This window comes from Rana temporaria, chromosome 1 (assembly GCF_905171775.1).
Source record: "Rana temporaria chromosome 1, aRanTem1.1, whole genome shotgun sequence".
Classification (NCBI taxonomy): Eukaryota; Metazoa; Chordata; class Amphibia; order Anura; family Ranidae; genus Rana; species Rana temporaria.
Genome location: NC_053489.1, coordinates 257,371,577 through 257,393,513, shown reverse-complemented (window position 1 = coordinate 257,393,513; position 21,937 = coordinate 257,371,577). Strand labels below are relative to the sequence as shown.

General features: G+C 40.5%; 1 protein-coding gene across 5 annotated transcripts in view; it reads right to left on the bottom strand.

The window, feature by feature from the left end:
* Window positions 1-1,572: 1,572 nt before the first annotated feature.
* The window catches only part of RNF31 (ring finger protein 31), a 72,194-nt gene continuing 51,829 nt past the window's right edge, over window positions 1,573-21,937 (bottom strand). For all 5 annotated transcript variants that reach the window (XM_040354636.1, XM_040354638.1, XM_040354642.1 and 2 more), the window contains 9 exons: window positions 21,498-21,596; window positions 17,909-17,998; window positions 14,110-14,224; window positions 13,906-14,024; window positions 9,977-10,090; window positions 8,531-8,588; window positions 5,755-5,851; window positions 1,799-1,967; window positions 1,573-1,710 (listed from right to left, as the gene is read on the bottom strand). In XM_040354636.1, the coding sequence (XP_040210570.1) occupies window positions 1,654-1,710; window positions 1,799-1,967; window positions 5,755-5,851; window positions 8,531-8,588; window positions 9,977-10,090; window positions 13,906-14,024; window positions 14,110-14,224; window positions 17,909-17,998; window positions 21,498-21,596 (918 nt within the window). In that variant the 3' untranslated portion in view covers window positions 1,573-1,653. The remainder of the gene's footprint in view (window positions 1,711-1,798; window positions 1,968-5,754; window positions 5,852-8,530; window positions 8,589-9,976; window positions 10,091-13,905; window positions 14,025-14,109; window positions 14,225-17,908; window positions 17,999-21,497; window positions 21,597-21,937) is intronic.

Genomic DNA, 21,937 nt, shown 5'->3' with positions numbered 1-21,937 from the left:
AATCGCAAAAAGTGGCCTGCCTTTGGCCAGCAAAATGATCCTGGGCTTAAGTGGTTAAGCTGGCCATACACTTTTTTTTTTTTGGTTTAACGAGTCAACACAAATAAGGGGGATATCAGAATACACTGATCACTGGCTGTAGCCATTAATCGAGAAACGTTTTCCAACATGTCCCTTTGACAGAAGTTGATCAAACAATTGACTTCTGTTGAGGACTGATGGCCAACCACTGATCAAAATACTTCTGATTCAGCAGGGAATGACCATATTTCAATCGTTGTATAGGTGCTGAAGCCCAAAACCAGAAAAACCTTAGTTCTTGGATAGAGTGGAGATGGATAGCAACCTCTGTATTCCTCCCCAGTGGGGTGAGATTTCCCTTCACCCTGTCCTAGTAACATAGGTCAGGAATGGGAAGTAATGCAATTTATGTTTTTAATAAAAACAAAGGCAGAAACAGTAAAAAAATCTTTGAGCTTTTTATTTCACTATGGGCCTTCCTGCCCAAGTCAACCCATTTGTTGTTATCGCGCCACACCTAGCTTTTCTTCACTCTAACCAGAACTTAAAGCAAAAAACTTTTTTTAGGTGGTTTAACACTCCAGCATCTTCCAAAAACTGGAATGACTAAATAGTGGGTGAAATTACCATTAAAACCAGCTACTTATTCTATTGGATTAATTGTGACTAAATGCAAAACATTTTTTTTTTAATTTACGATAAAATAAGGAAGGGGTTTTTTTTTTTGCCATCTATGTCTCTTAGGAGAGATCTCCCTGTACTTCCTTTCCCATAGCTAAAACCAGAAGCGAGAGAAAAAACATCCAAAGTGATGGAATCCTGGGGTGGCACCAGAACTAGTGTTCCCATTGGAAGATTTACCCTCTATTAGGGTTCTGGTGTCAACTCAAAATTTAGGACTTATTTTCAGTGAAAATTAGAAGACAAAGAGGGGGAACCTCACTAACGGGGGGCACAGGCAGCGATAAATGCTGACAGATGTTTTAATCTCTCCACTATATCCAAAACCCCCCCCAAAAAAGGTTTTGCGTTTAGTTACGGTTTAAGTTTGAACACGACCCTGAAGTTGCACTGATGCATTCTTCTGAACTGTCTGAAATAGATCTGTGCTTCCCCACACCCAGCATTTTATCCAGATCAAATTAGCAGCAGTGAAAACTCGCAACACAATGAAATGTACACCAATTTTAGAATTTGTCATATACAGCATATCTTGGCTTGAAACCAAGACCACAACATAACACAGATCGTATACCGGGGTTAAAAAAAAAAAAAAAAAGAAGAGTGTGGTTTCGTTTTTTTTACCCAATACACATAAGTGAGGGATCTGGTAAATTTATAATAACTTGATTTAAAATATAATTTTTTTCAGTCTATTCAAAGCCTTATACGTTTACGTGCAGCATTTAAAAGCAGACAGCCAAGAACAAATATATATGTAACTAAAGCTGCAGGGTTCAGCGACTAGATTTATTGGTGGGATCTCCTGTGGGATCTCCTGCCCTCCCAAAATTACAAGTCATATAAATAACAAAACAAAGGACACCAAAGTAACAATATAGATATTTTTTATTCTGTTTGAGAAACTTAAAGCTTCCATGACTGTACATAAAGCAAGCAAAAAGAAGGCAGTTAGGAGTGTTGACTTCTTTGGACATGAAGATTCAGTGGGATCTCTGTCATCAGTACCTAAATGGGAAGAGTCCCAGAACAGATATTAGGAGAGTACTTATTAATGCATAGTAATAACAGAATAAAAAATGAAATGAAAACATACTTGAATAAGATGATTTTTGTAAGTGGCCTCATCTTCATTTTCTTTTTTGGGAGGACAGCCTGGCAAGTAGCGTTTACACACAGTAACAACCTCGTCTAAGTCATAAAGTATACAGGGGTCCAAATAGAGCGCATTAATGCGGCTGACAAGGTATTCCTTATAATGAGATCTGGAAAAGACCACACATGACTACTTTACCATACAGTATTGTGCATCAATGTACATACAGTATAAGTGGATATTTTCTGAAAATTTCGGAGCTAAAAACCAATGGTAACTTATTGTAAAACTGTCTGTAAACATGACAGCAAATATATTCTGTAATATTTTTAGGAGTAATAATTACTTAAACATTGCTATTGCACTTTTTTCCTTTTTGTTTAATATCACCTATCAGGACACATTTGAAATACCATTCAAATATCTTGTATAGTGTGACCAGTGTGGGGTGTTACAAAGCACAATCTAATAGAGGTACCTTTGGAGTAAAATAGGAGGTAACCTTATGTAGAGAAGCTGAAGGTAACATTCATAAATACAAAATGTTGCCACAGGTTCTGTCCATGTTTTTTTTTTTATAACATTTCCTTTAACATTGGATGATCTGAATGACGTCTGCCAAAGTGTCAAATTCCCATATAAGCTACTGCAATGTCATTCTGAATTATCGATTAAACCTGTCATAATGTTGCCATTGTACCCATTTGTGTCCTCTCCATCCTGACTAGAGCTAAGCTTAATGTCATTCCAACAATATACATAAGCCATTCGTTTTTCTTGTGTGTGTGGCAATCATAAAAAGGGGAGTAATGCTCAGCTGAATTAAAAGACAAAAGGTTCACTTTGTTTTACCATTTTGCTTACAAACCATTGGACCGTTATCCTTTTAAACAGACGACTTTGTAAGTTATACTTTAGAGTAGGTACTTGGGTCTTCACAAATTATCTTAAAGTTTCATTGCTAAAAAAAAAATTTTTTTCAATATATTCTAAAATTAAAACCCATTAAAGCCTAACTCCATATTTAATATCCCTTAATAGTTAATTTTGTTTAAGCTGACCCAAACTATTTACTGCACCAACAGTTTCACTTGCTGGGTAATTAGCCAATTTGCGCCAGCTTGACCCAAACAAACTATTTAAAAAGGGAAGTTAAAATGTGGAGTAGGCTTTGAATAAAAATACATGTACCCAAGTTTGCTATGAAATCAAAGCCTTATTTGTCCTGAGAAAAATAAATGTATGGTATGCAAAGGAAGACTATGAAAAGGTAAGAGGTATAAAGGAGTGGAATCAAGACTCAAGGTGCGGAACTGAAATTCAAAAGGGGGCTATACTGAGAAAAAGGCTCTCAGCAGCTCAAGTTGTTAATAAGAAGTTAGTGACTTACAAGGAGATATGTTAGACAGAGATGGCATAAATCATAATTTAAATCATTTTGAGATAGTCCAAACACATATAGAATCACCTATTTTTTTATAGGCACCTCATCCCAAACAAAAATATTGGAATTTTAGAAAGAGGGAAGACGGGATGTTTACGGTGCAGTTGATGTTACAGTACTGATGAGAACGAACTCGTCTTATATCCATAAAAAAAAAAAAATTGTTTTATTAAATACAAAAAGACATTAAAACCAATGGTCCAATCAAAATTGCGGGGTATAGTGGTCGTCAAGTAACAGATTTACAATTTAAACCATGTAGAAATCGCACATTCCCGACATGTTTCGCGAAATACGCATCTTCAGGGGAAAGCGATATCCATTCAAGTTATTACAACTAGGTGGATAAAGAACATTATATTAGCCATACAGAATTACATATGGAAAACTGCATAGGTGCAAAATGTACATACAAAAATTGATAGTGGATGACACGAGTGCTAGACAAACCGGACAGTACACACATGCTTACCCAAAGAATCCTGCTGGACCAAGCGATCACCAAACCTCAGAGACGTGGAGTCATGATGTGAAGACCTTCACTAGGAATTACAGGAAGTAGTCCGAGCAAGCCACAAAAGGACGCTAGATGGGATGTGCGATTTCTACATGGTTTAAATTGTAAATCTGTTACTTGGCGACCACTATACCCCGCAATTCTGATTGGACCATTGGTTTTAATGTCTTTTGTATTTAACCACTTGCCGACCGCGCCATAGCAAAAATACTGCTACAGCGCGGTCGAGTTACTGTGACAGGACGTCCCTGGGACGTCCTCGTGCACTTCCGCGTTTGCGCGTCCCCTGGGGCGCGCTCGCGGAAGTGTCCGTGCTCGCCGGGTCTAGAAGACCCGGCGCATCACGGATCACGGTAAATTGCCGCGAATCGCGGCTGTTTACCACGTGATCGCTCCGTCAAATGACGGAGCGATCACTTGTAAACAAACCGGCGTCATTTGATGACGCCGGTTCCTCCCTCTCCTCTCTGTACCGTTCGGTACAGTGCGAGAGGAGAGGAGGGGGGGGAGCGCGGGGTGTCAGCAGTGCTGTGGCTGGATCTGTGACAACTGCAGTCACAGATCCAGCCATCCCTCCCAGCTCAGCAATACTCTGCCATACCCCCCATACTTACTCTGCCATACCCCCCATACTTACTCTGCCATACCCCCCATACTTACTCTGCCATACCCCCCATACTTACTCTGCCATACCCCCCATACTTACTCTGCCATACCCCCCATACTTACTCTGCCATACCCCCCATACTTACTCTGCCATACCCCCCCATACATACTCTGCCATACCCCCCCATACTCTGCCATACCCCCCCATACTCTGCCATACCCCCCCCATACTCTGCCATACCCCCCCATACTCTGCCATACCCCCCCATACTCTGCCATACCCCCCGATACTCTGCCATACCCCCCGATACTCTGCCATACCCCCCGATACTCTGCAATACCCCGATACTCTGCAATACCCCGATACTCTGCAATACCCCGATACTCTGCAATACCCCGATACTCTGCAATACCCTGCGCGATACTCTGCAATACCCAAATACTCTGCAATACCCCAATACTCTGCAATACCCCAATACTCTGCAATACTCTGCAATACCCAAATACTCCGCAATACCCCAATACTCCGCAATACCCCCAATACTCTGCAATACCCCCAATACCCCAATACTCCGCAATACCCCAATACTCCGCAATACCCCAATACTCCGCAATACCCCAATACTCCGCAATACCCCAATACTCAGCAATACCCCAATACTCCGCATATATAATGTTTTGGGGTTCTATGTAATTTTCTAGCAAATAAATTGTGATTTTTCCATGTAGGAGAGAAATGTCAGAATTGGCCTGGGTGTTCCAGAACGCCTGTTGGCGCTCCCTGCATGTTGGGCCTCTGTATGTGGCCACGCCGTGTAAAAGTTGCACACATGGGGTATCGCCATACTCGGGAGGAATAGCAGAATGTGTTTTGGGGTGTTATTCGTGGTATGCATATGCTGTGTGTGAGAAATAACCTGCGAATATGACAGAAACAAGTTTTTTTTTAATTTTTTTACAGAATTTTCGGTCGTTTTTCTTTTATAGCGCAAAAAATAAAAAACCCAGAGGTGATCTAATACCACCAAAAGAAAGCTCTATTTGTGTGAAAAAAAGGACAACAATTTCAAATGGGTACAATGTTGTATGACGGAGTAATTGTCATTCAAATTGTGAGAGCACCGAAAGCTGAAAATTGGTCTGGTCAGGAAGGGGGTTTAAGTGCCCAGTGGTCAAGAGGTTAATAAAACTAAATTTGTATTTTTTATGGATATAAGACAAGTTCGTTCTCATCAGTACTGTAACATCAACTGCACCGTAAACATCCCGTCTTCCCTCTTTCTAAAATTCCAATAATTTAAATCATGTTTTCAAAATAATAATTTTTTAAAGAAAAAAAATACAGTAGCTCAATATCCATTCAGGGAAAAAGTATAGAATGATACTCACTCACACAAACCAGCATAGCCCACTGCTGTTTGTTTTCCACATGCCTCATCCCTCATTCCATCCAGGCTTTCTTTCTGCTCCATGACCCGACACCCGCCTAAAAAAGAAGGAACATTAAATTAATTTACTTCACAATAAGCATACGCATATATATAGCGCACTCCCAGCACAAAGACCGGGCTCTCATCAAAAGGCTCAAGTTTTATATCAACAATCAGGAACCAGGAGGCCTGGTACCTGATCACTGTGACAACCTCTGATCAGTCATCTAGGATGTTTGTTTTTTCTCCTCTTGAATGGAGAGAACGATACATTGTATCTTTATCTCATTGCTAGAGGAGAAAAGAAAGTGTGTGTTAAAAATTATATATATATATATATATATATATATATATATATATATATATATATATATATATATATATATATATATATATATATATATATATATATATATATATATATATATATATATATATATATAAAAATAAAAAAAAGCACACATTTTTAAATTTTAGTATTCGTGTCTGTTTTTATTTATTTTTTATTTTTAGGTAGGATAAAAAATATGCACTATTGTTTCTATTGGTACAAACAAACAATCAGGAGTAGAATTTATTTTGTGTTGTTCTTTTGTGGTAGATTATGATAAAAGCAAGAAATATACAGCTACATTATATATATATATATATATATATATATATATATATATATATATATATATATATATATATATATATATATATATAAATAATTTTTTTTTACAATTTTGTGCTATATTTTCTTGGATGATAAAAAACAAACAAAAAAAATAATCAAGGAGATATCTATCAGATGAGTCTGTTAAGTATGGTAGTTATGCAATATACAGTTTTACTAATGCATGTGAAAGTTGCAAAACTGTGTTCAGGCATTAAGATTTGTTTTACCCTCCTCATGAAGGTGTTCGTGCCAGTTCACACCAGAAGCAGTTCCATTTGCTTTTTTTCCCACACTAAAAATGCATGCACAGTGTTTTCCATGTATTCCAATGGCTCTAGTTCACACCATGCAGTCAGTTTCTGGTGCAGAAACTGATAGCATGGTGTGAACTAGAGCCATTGGAATACATGGAAAACACTGTGCGATTTAAAATCAAGTAATACACCCTGCTCTACACATGCTCAGTTGCTCTCTATTTTTCGTCACTGTTCCGAAAATGTAGAGGCCGATCTGCTGACAGTCTATAGTGCAGCTCAGGGGTTCTGGGCTGCAGCAAAATGGCGGCCTCCAGCAAAAAGTGAGGGGAAAAAGAAAAAAAAAAAAAGCGGAACAGAAGCTAGGCTGGAGGAAATTTACACATTAGTTTTGGTTGCATAAAGATTAATGTGAAATGCAAGTTCGTTGCTAAAGGAATTTTTTTATCACGCTGTTATGGGTAAAGTTACGCTTTAGGCTGCATTCACACCTGAGCTTTTTCAGCTCATAAAACACTTGTAAAATGCCTAAAAAACGCCCAACAAGCAATATCCCATTCATTTCAATGGCACCTGTTCACATCTGAGCGTTTTGTCACCTGAAGCAAAATGCCTAGAAAAACGCTAAGCTCAAAAAATAACATGGGCTTCTTTAGGGCAGCTTACAGGTGTTTTTCTGCCTTTTACATTGGTGACCTGAACAAAATTGTGGTATAATCACAGTTAAAAATGTTGTAAAAGCAATGTAAAAACGCTCAGGTTGGAATGCAGCCTTAAGAATCACTGACTAGGTACTAGCAAAAAAGTATGTGAAGTCAGAACTCCATGCTTTTTCCAGATCAATGACTCAAAACATTACAGCTCTAAGAAAAACATGAAAGCCATGTAGCTAGCATTTACAAAAAACAGAGGTCCCTATATTTTCACAACAGGCTTTCAGTAAATCCTTTGGACCCGGCGCCTCCCGGCCCTTTAGGTACACCTCACCACAGTAGCTCCGGTGCAATTTTCACAGGAGCCCTGTGCATCTTTTGGTCCGTTTCAGGTCCGAATTCAGCCAAAAATCAGAGCTGAAACGGTGAACGAGGACGCACTGGACTCCCGCTGTGAGCCGTTGCGTGCTCATATGTGAACCCAGTCTGGAAGTGTTACTAAACCTAGGACCCTGCATTCACTATATCTGGTCTCCCACAGTACACAGAACATGGAAAAGCAATAGTTTTAGTAAATATAAACTGCTTAAAAACTCCCCCCCCCCCCCAATCAGCAGTTAGAGCATTCTTGTGACTTCTGTCAGTATCTGCTTAAAGCTTGTAGGGAGGCGTTTTCATTCTCCCCTGATCCTGTCTGAACAGTGCAGATTGGCCCTGTGCTGATCACATGCACTCTCCCAATTAAAAAAAAAAACTCTCTAACAATACACACCAAACTGAGCATGTGCATCCCGACTGGGTTGGAGTCAGTTAGGATCAGAGAGACAGGATCACACAGCCTTATACACAGAGGATTAACCCCTTAGGTTTCACTGTGAGTAGAACAAGCATGCTTTACTGCATATACAGACCGATATTACTGTTGTGGGTTTAGTAACACTTTGAGCGGTTTAGGATCATGTGACCGCAGGTAACTATGTTGGAAGCACGCAGGGGAAGCATGCTCTCGACACCGCTGTATTTGCACTAATGCACGCAAATATGTGGCCACTCTGTGCCAAGGCCCACCCGCCGAGAGGCCGCATATTTGCGTGCAGCCGGCGCCCAAAAGGTTAATGTGTTTCAATGCACTGTAAAAATGTAAAATATCTATTATTTATTCTTCACCTCCAGGTCCAGCTTGTGTTCCAGTTGGGGGATCCGTGTTAAACTGCACATTGGACATCTTAAAAAACAAGACAGAAATGTCACACAGTCAGTCATGAATATTTGCTCTTGTTCTAAATAAATAGAAACTACTACTAGTTATTCTGAAGGAAGAAAGGAACAAAAAAAAAAAGTGTTGTAGAAAATTAAAACGTTCCATTACAGATCAATGGTCAAAGGAAAAAATGACCATTACAGCCTAGTAACATAAAGCTGTAATATTCAGCTAAAACAGGCATGGCAATAGCAGGAAGTCACCCTCTATAAAACCATCAGTATTGCACATGTGAGGCCCCATACACACCATAGAATCTATCCGCAGATAAATCCCATCAAATGGGTTTCTGCGGATAGATTCTATGGTGTGTACACTCCGTCGGATATTTATCCGCGGATAAATCTCCCCTGGGATGGATTTCCAGCAGATGGATATTTGCTGACATGCTCAACAAATCCATCTGCTGGTATCCATCCCAACGGATGGATCCGCTCGTCTGTACAGACTCACCGGATCCATCCGTCCAAAGGGATTCCCCGCACGCGTCGTAATGATTTGACGCATGCGTGGAATTCCTTATATGACAGCGTCGCGCCCGTCGCCGCGTCATAATCGCGGCGACGGCGCGACGCGTCATCGCCAGAGGATTTCCGCGCGGATTTCAATGCGATGGTGTGTACACGCCATCGCATAGAAATCTGCTGAAATCCTCGAGAGGAATTATCCGCGGATACGGTCCGCTGGACCGTATCCGCGGATAAATCCTCTCGTGTGTATGGGGCCTAAGTTGTCATTTTTCTCCTATCTTATTCTCTTGTATGCAATTTACTTCCATTAGCTTCAGTTTACTTTATATTATACATAACCTGCTTTAGGTACTGACCAGGCATGCACAAATCTGTACTTTAGCAGTTTAAAATACCAAATTGGAAAATGCATTACATAAACATAATTAATGTTTGAACATGCCCGGTAATACCTTGTTGATAGTAAGAGAAACAATTAACTCTTAAAAAAATGAGGAGAGCTCTCTCTGTGCTAAACATATTAAAACACTTTCATTAACTATATTTGATATTTACACATTGTATTTCCCTTTAACTCATCTAAAGTTACAGGGTCAAAACAGGAAAAAGCAAATCCTGCACAAAGAGGCAATATACTTACCTTTACGGAAGCCGGTGTCTTAAAACACAGAGAAGTGTTTAACCAGCTAAATGGTTCTAAAGACCTGTTCACACCATATGCCATGGGCTCCGCTGTGCAGTCTTGCCCAACACAGTCTCAGTGCATAGATGAGGCAGTTTTCAGCCATGCCTCCTATGAGTTAAGTTCATACCACTGCAGTGGGGTTTGATGATGAATTGTTTAACAAAAAGTGTAAAACAGAAAAAGAAAGGTCTACTCACTGTTAGAAGTCTCTGTAGACGAGGCACCTCCCAGTCTCGCAGATAGAATAAGCAGTCTCTGGGATGATGGGCATGAAGAGACATTCTCACTGTGCAGGACTGGACTGTGCATTTCTGTGGGACAAAATAAAGCCATGAATATTTAAGCATTGATAAAAAAAAATGACATCACCTAAATCATAACCCTTTGATTGCCCCTTTTGTTAATCCCTTCCCAGCCAGTGTCATTAGTACAGTGACAGTGCACATTTTTAGCACTGTATTAGTGTCACTGGTCCCCAAAAAGTGTCAGAATGTCTGCCGCAATATCATAGTCCCGCTATAAAATCGCTGATCACCACCATTACTAGTAAAAAAAAAAAAAAAAAAACATCCCATAGACGCTATAAATTTTTTTTTGCCCAAACCAATCAATATACACTTATCTGGATTTTTTTTCAAACATATTTAGCAGTCATTTTTTTCTCCCCATTTGTCAGATGTCCCCATGTGTATTGGTGCAGTTTTTCACCACTTCCTGTTTCCTGTGTCAGCCCAAATGTGTGTGCCATGAGGCCTGGTTCAGCATGGTGGGCGGGACCGGGGAGTGATGATGCAGTGCACCTGATTTGAGAGCATTAGTCTATTTAAACAGCGGTGAGACATCCAGTCTCCACCCCTTACTGAAGTAGTCATGCCAATTCGACGTAACGCGTATGGGAGGGGGGGGGGAGTCGCCGCAGTGGCCATGTCATCCCGTGAACATCTTGTCCTTTCTATGCGTTCTAAAACCTGCACTGTTTAAGTGCTACATTTGTGAGTAATGTTTTAAAGTTTTAAAAGAGCAAATAAACAGTTTTGAAATTCAGAGAGCACTAGATTTTGCCTTTTCTATTCCTATGTGCACCGGACCCCATTGAGGGAATCTGTACTGGCTAGTATCTATCTAATCAGTCAGAAGCAGCACGGACGGAATAGGGGCTCCATGACCAGCCGAGTCGTTTATATCCCCAAGAGGGAACCTGCTTTTTCTGACCTTCTGGTGAAACAGGGGTCAGAACGTGAGGTGAGCGGCTAGGATATAGAAGTGGAGGAGAGCACTTGCATTTTCAACATTCAGGCACTACTGGTGTGTTGTACATTTTTATGCAGAAGACTCTGAGGACTATGGGCCAGATTCATAGCAGAGATACGACGGAGTATCTCAGATACTCCGTCGTATCTCTCAGAGTATCTATGCGACCGATTCATAGAATCAGTTACACATAGATAGCCCTTAGATCCGACAGGTGTAATTGTTTTACACTGTCGGATCTTAGGATGCAATACCGCGGCCGCCGCTGGGGGGAGTTCGCGTCGTAAACCAGCGTCGGGTATGCAAATTAGTAGTTACGGCGATCCACGGCGGTTTTTCGCTACGTCGCTGCTAGTCTAGTTTCCCGTCGCAAAGTTAGTCGTCATTTTAGGTGCCCTAACTTTACACAGCACACAAATGTGCTGTATAAAGTATGGCTGTCGTTCCCGTGTCGAAATTAAAAAAAAAAATTTCCTTCTTGCGTAAGACGTCCGGGAATACGGAAGTACGCTATATGCACGTCGCCGTTCGAAAAAATTACGTCACTTTGCGCAAAGCACGGCGGGAAATTCAAAAGGGAGCATGCGCAGTAGGATCCGGCGCGGGAGCGCGCCCAATTTAAATGGCACACGCCCCTTTGAATTACGCGGGCTTACGCCGGAGGCCGCCGGCGTAGGTTTTCATTGCAAGTGCTTTGTGAATCAGGCACTTGCGATGAAAACTTGCGGCGGTGTAAAGTATCTACGATTCGTTTTAGTTGACTACAATGTACTGGGGATTTAGTCGACTAAATACATAAAACAATTGCAGAAGACTAAAATGGGACCAAGACTAAAACGTAATTGAAATTTGCTGCCAAAATTAACACTGCCGCACAATGGTCAGTTAGGCCCCTTTCACACTGGGGCGGAAGGCGCGGTGGCGGTATAGCGCTGCTAAAAATAGCAGCGCTATACCGTCGGAATTGCCGCGGGATTCGGCCGCTATTGGTGCGGTATTAACCCCCGCTAGCAGCCGATAAAGGGTTAATACCGCCTGCAATGCGCCTCTGCAGAGTATTACTGCGTTTTCCCATTGTTTTAAATGGGAACGAGCGGTATACATACCGCTCCAAAGATGCTGCCTGCTGATTTTTTTCTCTCCTGCCAGCGCATCGCCTCTTTGTGAAAGCCCTCGGGCTGGGCAGGAGTTTGTCAGGCGGTATTTAGGTGCTATTTTTAGCGCTGTACCGCCTGAAAAACTCCTCAGTGTGAAAGGGGCCTTAAAAGTAACACAGTGCTACATAGCAAAAAATTACCTGGTCATGAAGGGGGGTAAATCTTTCGGAGGTCAAGCGACTAAGGGAAGGGTGTAAATGTAAAAAATTTAGGCCACAGTACTATTCACCTGCCCACAAACATATCATTAGCTGGGAACTGCTGGTACACATGTCTATGCTGTCTACAACTGTCTCAGGGTCAGTTTACACCAGGTGTGTTGGGCTGTAATTTGTCTTGTTTACAAATGGGTTCAGTTCAGGACACCATTCTGCTGCATGCTGTACTTTCTGTCACTGCAGCACATTGCAAAGCAGTACACCACATTGCACCACTGAATTAAATGTGCCGTTTACAGTGCCTCAGCACCGGCACTGAAACAGCCCACACCAGCAGCTGCTTTCTAACACAGTTGCTATTATGAACCAGAAGGGCTAAGGGCTATGGTCACCTCCCTTGGGTAACAACGTATGCCCCGTACACATGATCGGAATTTCCGTCAAGATAAACTCAGATGGATTTTTATGACGGAATGATGTTCAAGCTGTCTTGCATACACACTGTCACACCAAATTCTGACCGTCCAAAACGTGGCGACGTACAACACGACGAGCCGAAAAAAATTAAGTTCAATGCTTCCGAGCATGCGTCGAATTGATACTGAGCATGCATGTTTTTTTCTTCCTCGGAGTTCCATACAGAGGAACGGAATTTCCATCGAAAAAAGAGAACATGTTCTCTTTTTAAGTCTGTCGGAATTTCCGATGGAAAAACTCTGATGGGGCACACACACAGTCGGAATATCCGATGAAAAAAATTCTGTCAGACCTTTCCATCTGAAATTCCGATCGTGTACAAGGCATAAGGGAATGTCTAGTCGTAGAAATGCTAACATTACTACATGGCCGCACAAAGCTCCCAACTAGCTCTGCTCCATGCAATCATGGATATTCCGCTGTGGGTATTCTTGGAGCTCCCCAATTGCGCACCAATTTCAGCATCAGCCACACTGTAGCTTGAGACTCTGTGCAACCTTATGTCCCCTTTTCTACCCCTCCTCAACATCCCTTTATTTCCACCAGGTCTTGAACAACCGGTGGTGGTCTCATGACTTCACAGAGGTCCACCATTTCCTTAAGTCTTGAACGTTTTCCTTATGTCCCTCAATCCAGGAAGCTCACGAAGCACGGACTGTGGAGTTTTTTGTTACACCCAACTCTGCCACTGGGTGTCCTCTCTAAGACACAATTCCAATTAACCCTTTCTAAAAACGGCCTTTGAACATACCTGCTTAAATTCTCCTGACTCTCCAGGCACCATCTTGAAGATATACTCCTCCCTAAATGCCATTGAATTTCCATCTCTTATAAATCCCAGTGGGAACGTGATCCAACAACCTCTATTGACCCTGAGGAGTGGCATTATATTTCTACTTTATGCTCCTTCGTTATGACCCCCCTGTGTGGGTGACCAGTTGCTTTGTGATTCTCAAATTCATCAATAAAAAAATAATTTTGGACCAGAAATGCTAACAAACATCATGGAGTATCGGCCTACAATCAAACAATTTATTGATAATACAGCAAGTTACATATTACACCATTAAACAATTTACTTACATTTTTGAGGTGAAATGTATTGTAACATCCACTGCAGAACTGATGGCGACACTGAGAACAAACGAAGTGCATGCAACCACCTCGTGCAAGGGCATAGGAAAATTTGCAGTGTGGGCATGCTGGAAAAAAAAATAAGCGACATTTAAAGCTATACAAGATTCCAGCCATGATGAGGATGAGAAAATAATTTTAGAATCTACTCACTGATTCCATTTTCCTGCAGATATACAGCCAAGCCTTGCGCCTGATATTCAGCATCATTTTCTCTCTTCCAGTTCTGGAAATCTTCACAACTTAGATTTCGGTGCTGCTCCTCCCACTACAAAGAGTTAGGTAATGAAGGACGAATGAAAAATAAGGGGGAATTACGATAATTGAAGTCAGGTCAAAAAGAGTTTACCGAGACAAGGCAGATAAAGACATACTGATGATGAAATGCACTAAAAAGGACTTTACATGTGTACAATTATCTAATAGAAAATTATTTTGTACACTGAAGATTAATTCACTAGCACTTTGGGGACCATGATGCTGCAATACCCACACTCGAAGCCTAACTCTAGTCAACAATTGGTTGGATTGGTTTTTATTTCTGTCTGTGAGCTCACGGGGGGAATTTACCTTAAATAGGGGGAGTGGTTGTTACTAGAACAGGAAGGCACAGACAGCATTAAAAAACACCATTGGCAGTACTTTCCTCACTCTAACAAAAGCAGCAAAACCAGGTGGATGACCAGACTTTTCTCAGTTGAATTTTTAAATTTTTCCAGAGATCCAGTGAACTCAGTGAAAGGGGATTGGGGGGGGGGGGGGTGTATGGAGATGAGGAGAGGTCTGTGTTCTTTGCAATCCATCAGAAAATTAATTAGACAGGGCTGACACCATGTGCTTAGGAATAAAAGGGGTTGGAAAGGTTTGTTTTTTATTTTCTAAATAGGTTCCTTTAAGCCAGTGCATTTTTGGTTCACTTACATTTTCCTTCCATTTCCCTTCTAAATATTTTTTTTCTTTGTCTGAATTTCTAATTTCCTGTTTCTCCTCAGTAAGCTTGTCCTCATCATCCAAGCGGTGGATAGTCAGTCAGAACAGCTTACTGAGGAAGAACAGGAAGTGAGAAATTTAGACAAAGAAAACAACATTTAAAAGAGAAATCGAAGGAAAAGGTAAGTGAACCAACAATGCACTAGCTTAAAGGAACCCATTTAGAAAATAAAATAAAAAACTTTACAACCCCTTTAAGTGCCGTCATATCATAGGAACATTATATTTCTGGCACCTCAAAAGTTTTTTTTTAAAAGTGGAACTTCACCCAAAAGGGGAAGTGCAGCTTATTTTCATCCCCCAGGTACCTGGTTTTGACAGGTACCCGCTGCCACTTCCGGTCAGATGTGCCAGAGAAATCTGAGCCAGACGTTCACCCCCACCCCCCTTCTCCTGCAGCCTTCTGGGACACATCACAAGTCCCAGAAGACTACGGGGCCAGTCCATTCACAAAGCGCAGCGCGACTCGCGCATGGGCAATAGGAAACCGGCTGTTACGCCACAAGGCTTCATTGCCGGTTTCCTTTAGTTATGATGCTGGCACCTGCACTGAAGCCGATTGAGGAATCAAACCAATTGAGAACATTGATGGATCTCTGGACAGTGAAGTGTCCTTATATTACATTACAAGTCAGCAGCTACTGTATTTGTATAAGGCAACCTTAGAGAGGTGGAGATCTACCTGAACAATACAGAAGAAGTCAAAGATCACCGGGCACAGTGTCACCTCCTCACACCCGATTTAAACGTCTAACTGCAAGACTACTGCGTCGCAAATGCATGCATTGCACGGCAATCATGGGTTTAAATCAGGTGTTAAGGCAATATATCGCCTCCTCACCACCTAGCAACACACACTTGAATTGCTTTTCAGACAAGCAGCACTTGTGCTCCTTACACGTAAAGTTAGGGGGTGGTAAAATAGCACGATATAATAGAAGTCTATGGCTAAGCACAGGAAAGCTGTAGCTGCACTGCACCCACAGTGTGGGTAAACCACAACACATCAGTGTGAAAGCAGCCCTATACTATTATGCCCAGTGTATTGCTTCACACTGACCTGAAGATCTCTTCTTTTCTATTGCTGGCACCTCTCTGGAGATCGCTAGCCGGGATAAGAGGTGGAGCGCAGTTGGTATTACTCCACATAGAACAGGAGCCAGCACTACAGAGTGGGCATGTGTCTCTTGCTCCCTTCTACAGCTCTAACTTTACAAGTAGTCCCTCTGCATTGCACTCTGTTTGATGCTCTGAAATGGAGAGTCAGCAAGTCCAGACTGCGATCTACCAGTCACCTGATCACGATTAAAAGGTTGCCGACCCCCGATATACATTTAAAGCAATATAGAAAAAGTCTCCTTCTGCCTCCAGCCTGTAAATGGACAATGAAGGAGCTTGAGCACCGTAATGGAGGTCAACATTCTCCTCTCTCCTTCTGTGGGCATTTTCCTCACATCACATCTAACCGACTCCTAGTATTTGACTTCTCTCTGACCTAATCGTATTGCTGATATACAGGAGATAGCCAATATCAACACAGATTCTGGTACTGATACTAGTTTCAAAAATATATTCGCAGATGAAATCTTGTTTACAGATACTCCCCCACCCCATAAGGTTCATACAAACTTTTTTTTCAAGGGTTTCTGGCTAGCCTGAGGACACCACAGGCCTTCCACTTTTCCTGTGGTGGTCCTTACTGCTGCACTTCATGATGTCTAAGCAATGAGAGGTTAGCACCATGCAGTGTAGAAAGAATCTGAGCCCAGGCTGCCTGTTAACATCCCACCAGGGGCCAAGACAGCCTAGATTTAGTGAAGGGTGATCAAGGTGATGCTGTACATTTAACCCAGTCATTTCGATTATCCAGCATCAAAAATGAATTACTGTGGGAAAAGCCTTGAACTGGATATCACACCAAAAAGATACTTTTTATTTTATCTTTTAATGAGCTATTCAGTTTTTGGGCTGGAGTGCTGCTTTAAAAGGGTTTATTAACACTTGCAGTGGTGTCCACCACCGCTTTGAAAAAGTGATCCAGTTGAAAAGCAATATTTTACTTTACCTTCAGTTTTAACCATGCTGCAACTATCTGCATAACACAAAGTTACAGGGTGTTTGCGGTAGGTCTGCAACGATTTTCATAATCGATTAGTTGGCCGATTGTTGTTTCGATTAATGGGTTAATAACTTAAAAAAATTAAAAAATAAAGTAATTTTGCTGCGATTTGCATTTGTTTTTTTTTGGGCAAATTAGTTCGATTAAAAAACATAAATTGCTGCAAAAAAACACATTACACGCTTTTCTGCAGCTTCTCCATTGAAGTATATTGAACTAAAATAGCATAGTTTTGCATTAAAAAAAAAAGTCCTTGCCCTTTCCAAATACGCAGCAGCTTTAAAAAAAATCATGGATGTGAACGTGTCCATAGGAAATCATGTAAATGAACTGTAGTATGTTTCTGCAAAAAGAACCAAAAAACACAGAGGTGTGACCAGGCCTGAGATGTTTAGTAACATAATGGGGCTAAAAAAAACTAAAATTAGTACAAAAAGAGCAAATAATCGCTACTGTAAGGGGTTCCTTCTTTACTGTGGGACAGTGAAAGTAAAATTTACAGTAGCAATTTGCTCTTTTTGTACTATAAAAGGGCTAATTTAACGATTATGAAAATGGTAATCGATTAATTTCAGTTGTTTCGGCCCTAGTTTTCTCCAAAGTTGACTTCCAATCATGTGACCACTGTGACAGCCAATCACAATGGTCATGCAATGGGGCAACTTCCTGCCCTCCCCTACCCCTGACATTATAATCTAGTTAAACGGACGCTGGGTCTGGGTGGGAAGGGCTTAACCATGTAAATGAACTGTAGTGCGTTATTGCAAAAAGAATCAGAAAGTAACTTGGGTCTGCAACAGTGACATCTTCTAGCCCATCTTTCCATGCATTTGAAGCACTTACTAGTCTCTTGCAGTTCCTGCAAAAACTACATTTACACTGAGGACATTTGACATCTAGTTGATCTCGTTCATAAATGAATCCAAATGAGCACTGAAATAGAAAAATAGCAGTTTACTTGCTTAGCTCAGCACGATAACTTGGATTGTATAGAACAATAAGTTTACTGTTATATTTAAAATGGAACAAGATTAATATATATATATATATATATATATATATATATATATATATATATATAATCTCCTTAAATGGATGCATGTGTAGATATTGTGTGAGCATAACACTTCTAGGTATGTATTACCTCTTGCAAAGTTCACAATACTCTTCGACAATGCATTATTGTGTTTCAGAGTTGACAAATTCATGTAAAACCTGGTACCTGTGTGTTCATGAATGTCTGACACAGATCTGCCCCCTATTGCAGCTTTACACCTTGTGACTTGGTACAAACTAAAGGGGACTGAAGAAATGGTTCCTCCTGCCTAAAGCAGATTGATGACATCATCTCAGCCTAGGCAAAGTCACTGGTCTGCAGACCAATGATTGTTTTTTTAATAAAGTGGACATTTTCGGAAACAGGATACCGTCGCTGTATATTGTGGCATGTCAGGAATTTATATACGCAGACTTGTAAAGTTATTGAAAAGTCCACTTTAACCACTTAAAGACTGCCCACCGAATTCTACAATGGGGAGACGGTGTCCTGAGTGGGAGAATCGCAATATATATATATATATATATATATATACACACACACACACACACACACACACACACACACACTGCGGCAGGGGATCCCTACTGCGCGAAATGACGTACCCATATTTAGTTTCGTGCACGAGTCGCTGTGGGCACGCGCACCCACTGCGCAGCGGGTGAACCGATGTGTGGGTCCGGCAGGCCGTGGTGTCCCTTGATCACCCGCAATTACTCTTCAGAGAGGCAGAACAGGGATCTATCAATGTAAACAAAGCAGATCCCCATACTGATAGGAGAGTAGTGCGAGATAGTCTGTTCCTAGTGATCAGGAACAGCAATCTCTCTGTACTTCCAGTCAGTTCACTCCCCTCACAGTTAAAAACACCTCCCTAGGACCTCCCCTTGATCGATCTCTAGTGTTAACCCCTTCCCTGCTGTGTCATTTATACAGCGATCAGTAGCCATTTTTAGCTTTGATTACTGTAATAATGTCACTGGTCCCAAAAAAGTATCAACTGTCCGATCAGTCCGCCGCAATGTCGCAGTCCCGCAAATAAAAAAAACCCTGATCACCGCCAATACTAGTAAAAAAAAAAGCCATAAAGCTGTCCCCTATTTTGTAGACGCAATAACTTTTGCACAAACCAATTAATATACACTTATTGATATTGTTTACACATGTAGCAGGATACATTTTGGACTAAATTCATGAAGAAGTTTGATTTTTTTGGATATGTTCTTTAACAAAAAAGTAGAAAATATTGTTAATATATATATATATATATATATATATATATATATATATATATATATATTATCAATCCTGATGTACTGAGGGCCATCTCTCTTTAAGGCCCCAAAATGCATGAGAGTACAAATACCCCTCAAATGACCCATTTTTGGAAAGTAGACAGTCTGAGGCATTTAGTAAAAGACATTTTATTTTTATTTTTTTAACATACTGTCACCAGTGTAGTACATAGTCATCATATGACTGGTGTAGCAGTAATCAGGGATACTGACTGGTGACCGTATTTAAAAAAAAAAGAAAAAAAAAGACGTTTTTTGTATATTTTTTAACATCCTGTCATCAGAGTAACTTTGCATCACCACTGTACTACTCCGGGTGGGTGATCAGGGTTTTTTAACACCGTTATTGCTTATACAGTGATGATCACATTATAAGCAATAGTTTTAGCTGTCATGAATGGGTTAACCATTCATGAACAGCTTGCTTATGGTTGTGTTCTGTGATTGGCTAAGCTAATCACATGGTACAGGTAGCCCTGTACCATGCTTTGGGCCTATCACAGATCACAACAGTAAGCAAGCCGTTCATGGATGGAAAGCTATTCATGACAGATGTGATATTGTGTGGATATACAGATACTCAAATTGAAGCACCTCATCCCATATATGCATAAAGAGAAAAAAGAGGGAAAGGGTACCTAGGAACCCTGGGACTTTGAAGCGGTGCTAATGAAGTGTAGCAAGACACCAATTATAAAAAATATATTAACCAACTATAATATCAAAAGAAATAGGTATAAGGAAGATGGTCAATGGAAAAATATAACAAGTATATTATAAACAATATAGATGTAACAAAACATGTTTGAATAAATACAGTATACAATAATTGATAATTAATGAATTCAACGTAATAACAATTCCAAATTTGATTATGTTTTGTACAGGCATTTTTGTCCTGAAGTACTCCATCTTTGGCTTTACTGATTTGAAACCTAATTTTGTATGTTGTGGTAAGTCCCTTGCGCCCATTTTCCTGCTTAAACATAATCAAATTTGGAATTGTTATTACGTTGAATTTATTAAATTATCAATTATTGTATACTGTATTTATTCAAACATGTTTTGTTACATCTATATTGTATATAATATACTTGTTATATTTTTCCATTGACCATCTTCCTTATACCCATTTCTTTTGATATATTGTAGTTAGTTCTAAGCTCTTGAAGCTCAAATGTGAGCGAAACATGTCGAGTGAACTACAACGAGTCGTTTCACATTGTTGAAGCTTGACACATTCAAAGATTATGGATGGTTTTTATTTATATTTGTTTGTATCAATAAATTAAATGTTTCTATTTTTTTATAATTGGTGTCTTGCTACACTTCATTAGCACCGCTTCAAAGTCCCAGGGTTCCTAGGTACCCTTTTCCTATTCATGACAGGTTGTTTACATTGTTAAAAACTACTCATTACTTCTGGGTTCTTAAACCATAGGAGATGATCAGGATGTTCCAGTCCTCAGTCATCTCTAGAGTCAGCTGGCTTTAGTCCCGTGCTCCCCGATGAGACGGGAGAGCTCAGGAAGGTGACAAGAGGGACCCCCTTCCGCTGCCTGTAAAAGTGATCCAGTGGCTAATTAGCTGCTAGGAGTGCTTTAAAATTACAAAGCATCGCTGATTTAAATGACCTGCTGCCCCCGGTTTATCCTTTGTGTTTCATTTATTTTTTTAGGATATGTGTCATTTGTTGTTTCTTTTTTCTCACATGGGTGTCATAATACCTTTGTGAAACCTTGCTACTGTCATTACATTGGCTGGTTTTATGACTGTGCTCTACTGTTTATCTGGTATTTATATTTACTATAATGTATTTGACCAGGCAAAATGTATACTATATGACCTTAATCTATGAATGTATACAGCCTACTTCTCATGGATGTGATTTCTATGATTTTTTTTGTATTGTAAAACCTTAATGAAACATGATTATAAAAAAAAAGCTACAGTCATCATCCCAGTATAACACCTTCCACCTGGTGACGTACAGGTACATCACGGTGGCTGAAGTGGTTAAAAAAGCATAGAGCCCATCAGTTAGGTCTTTATTAAAAGCAGTTATTCAGCAAATACTCACATGAGTGCACCAGAGAAACTTTGGATCTTTCATCAGGGTTCGCTCTGTCAGCTTTTTGTGGAACAAATCGTATGCATCTACATCCAGAGTATCCCGTAACTAAGATAAACAACGGAAGAGACCATTAAAGTACTTCCCCAGAATCTTCAAATCTTTCAGCAAACCACATTAGTTTCACTCAACCTGAATCTACACCATGGAACATCCAAATACAATAAGTACAGTAAGTAATAAGTGTTTATCCCTTTGGTGATCAAAAGTCACTGATACCTGGGTGCCCAGGTCATATTGACAGCATTCATCTGCAGGCCAAAGGCTTTCATTTTTGTCAATGGAGTCTTCAAACTGCCTGTGGTCAGACAACCTAACATAAGTCATCACGTTCTGTGGAACCAGTTTGGCTGGTTTGACAGCAGAGAACCTGACTGTAGCTGAGATCG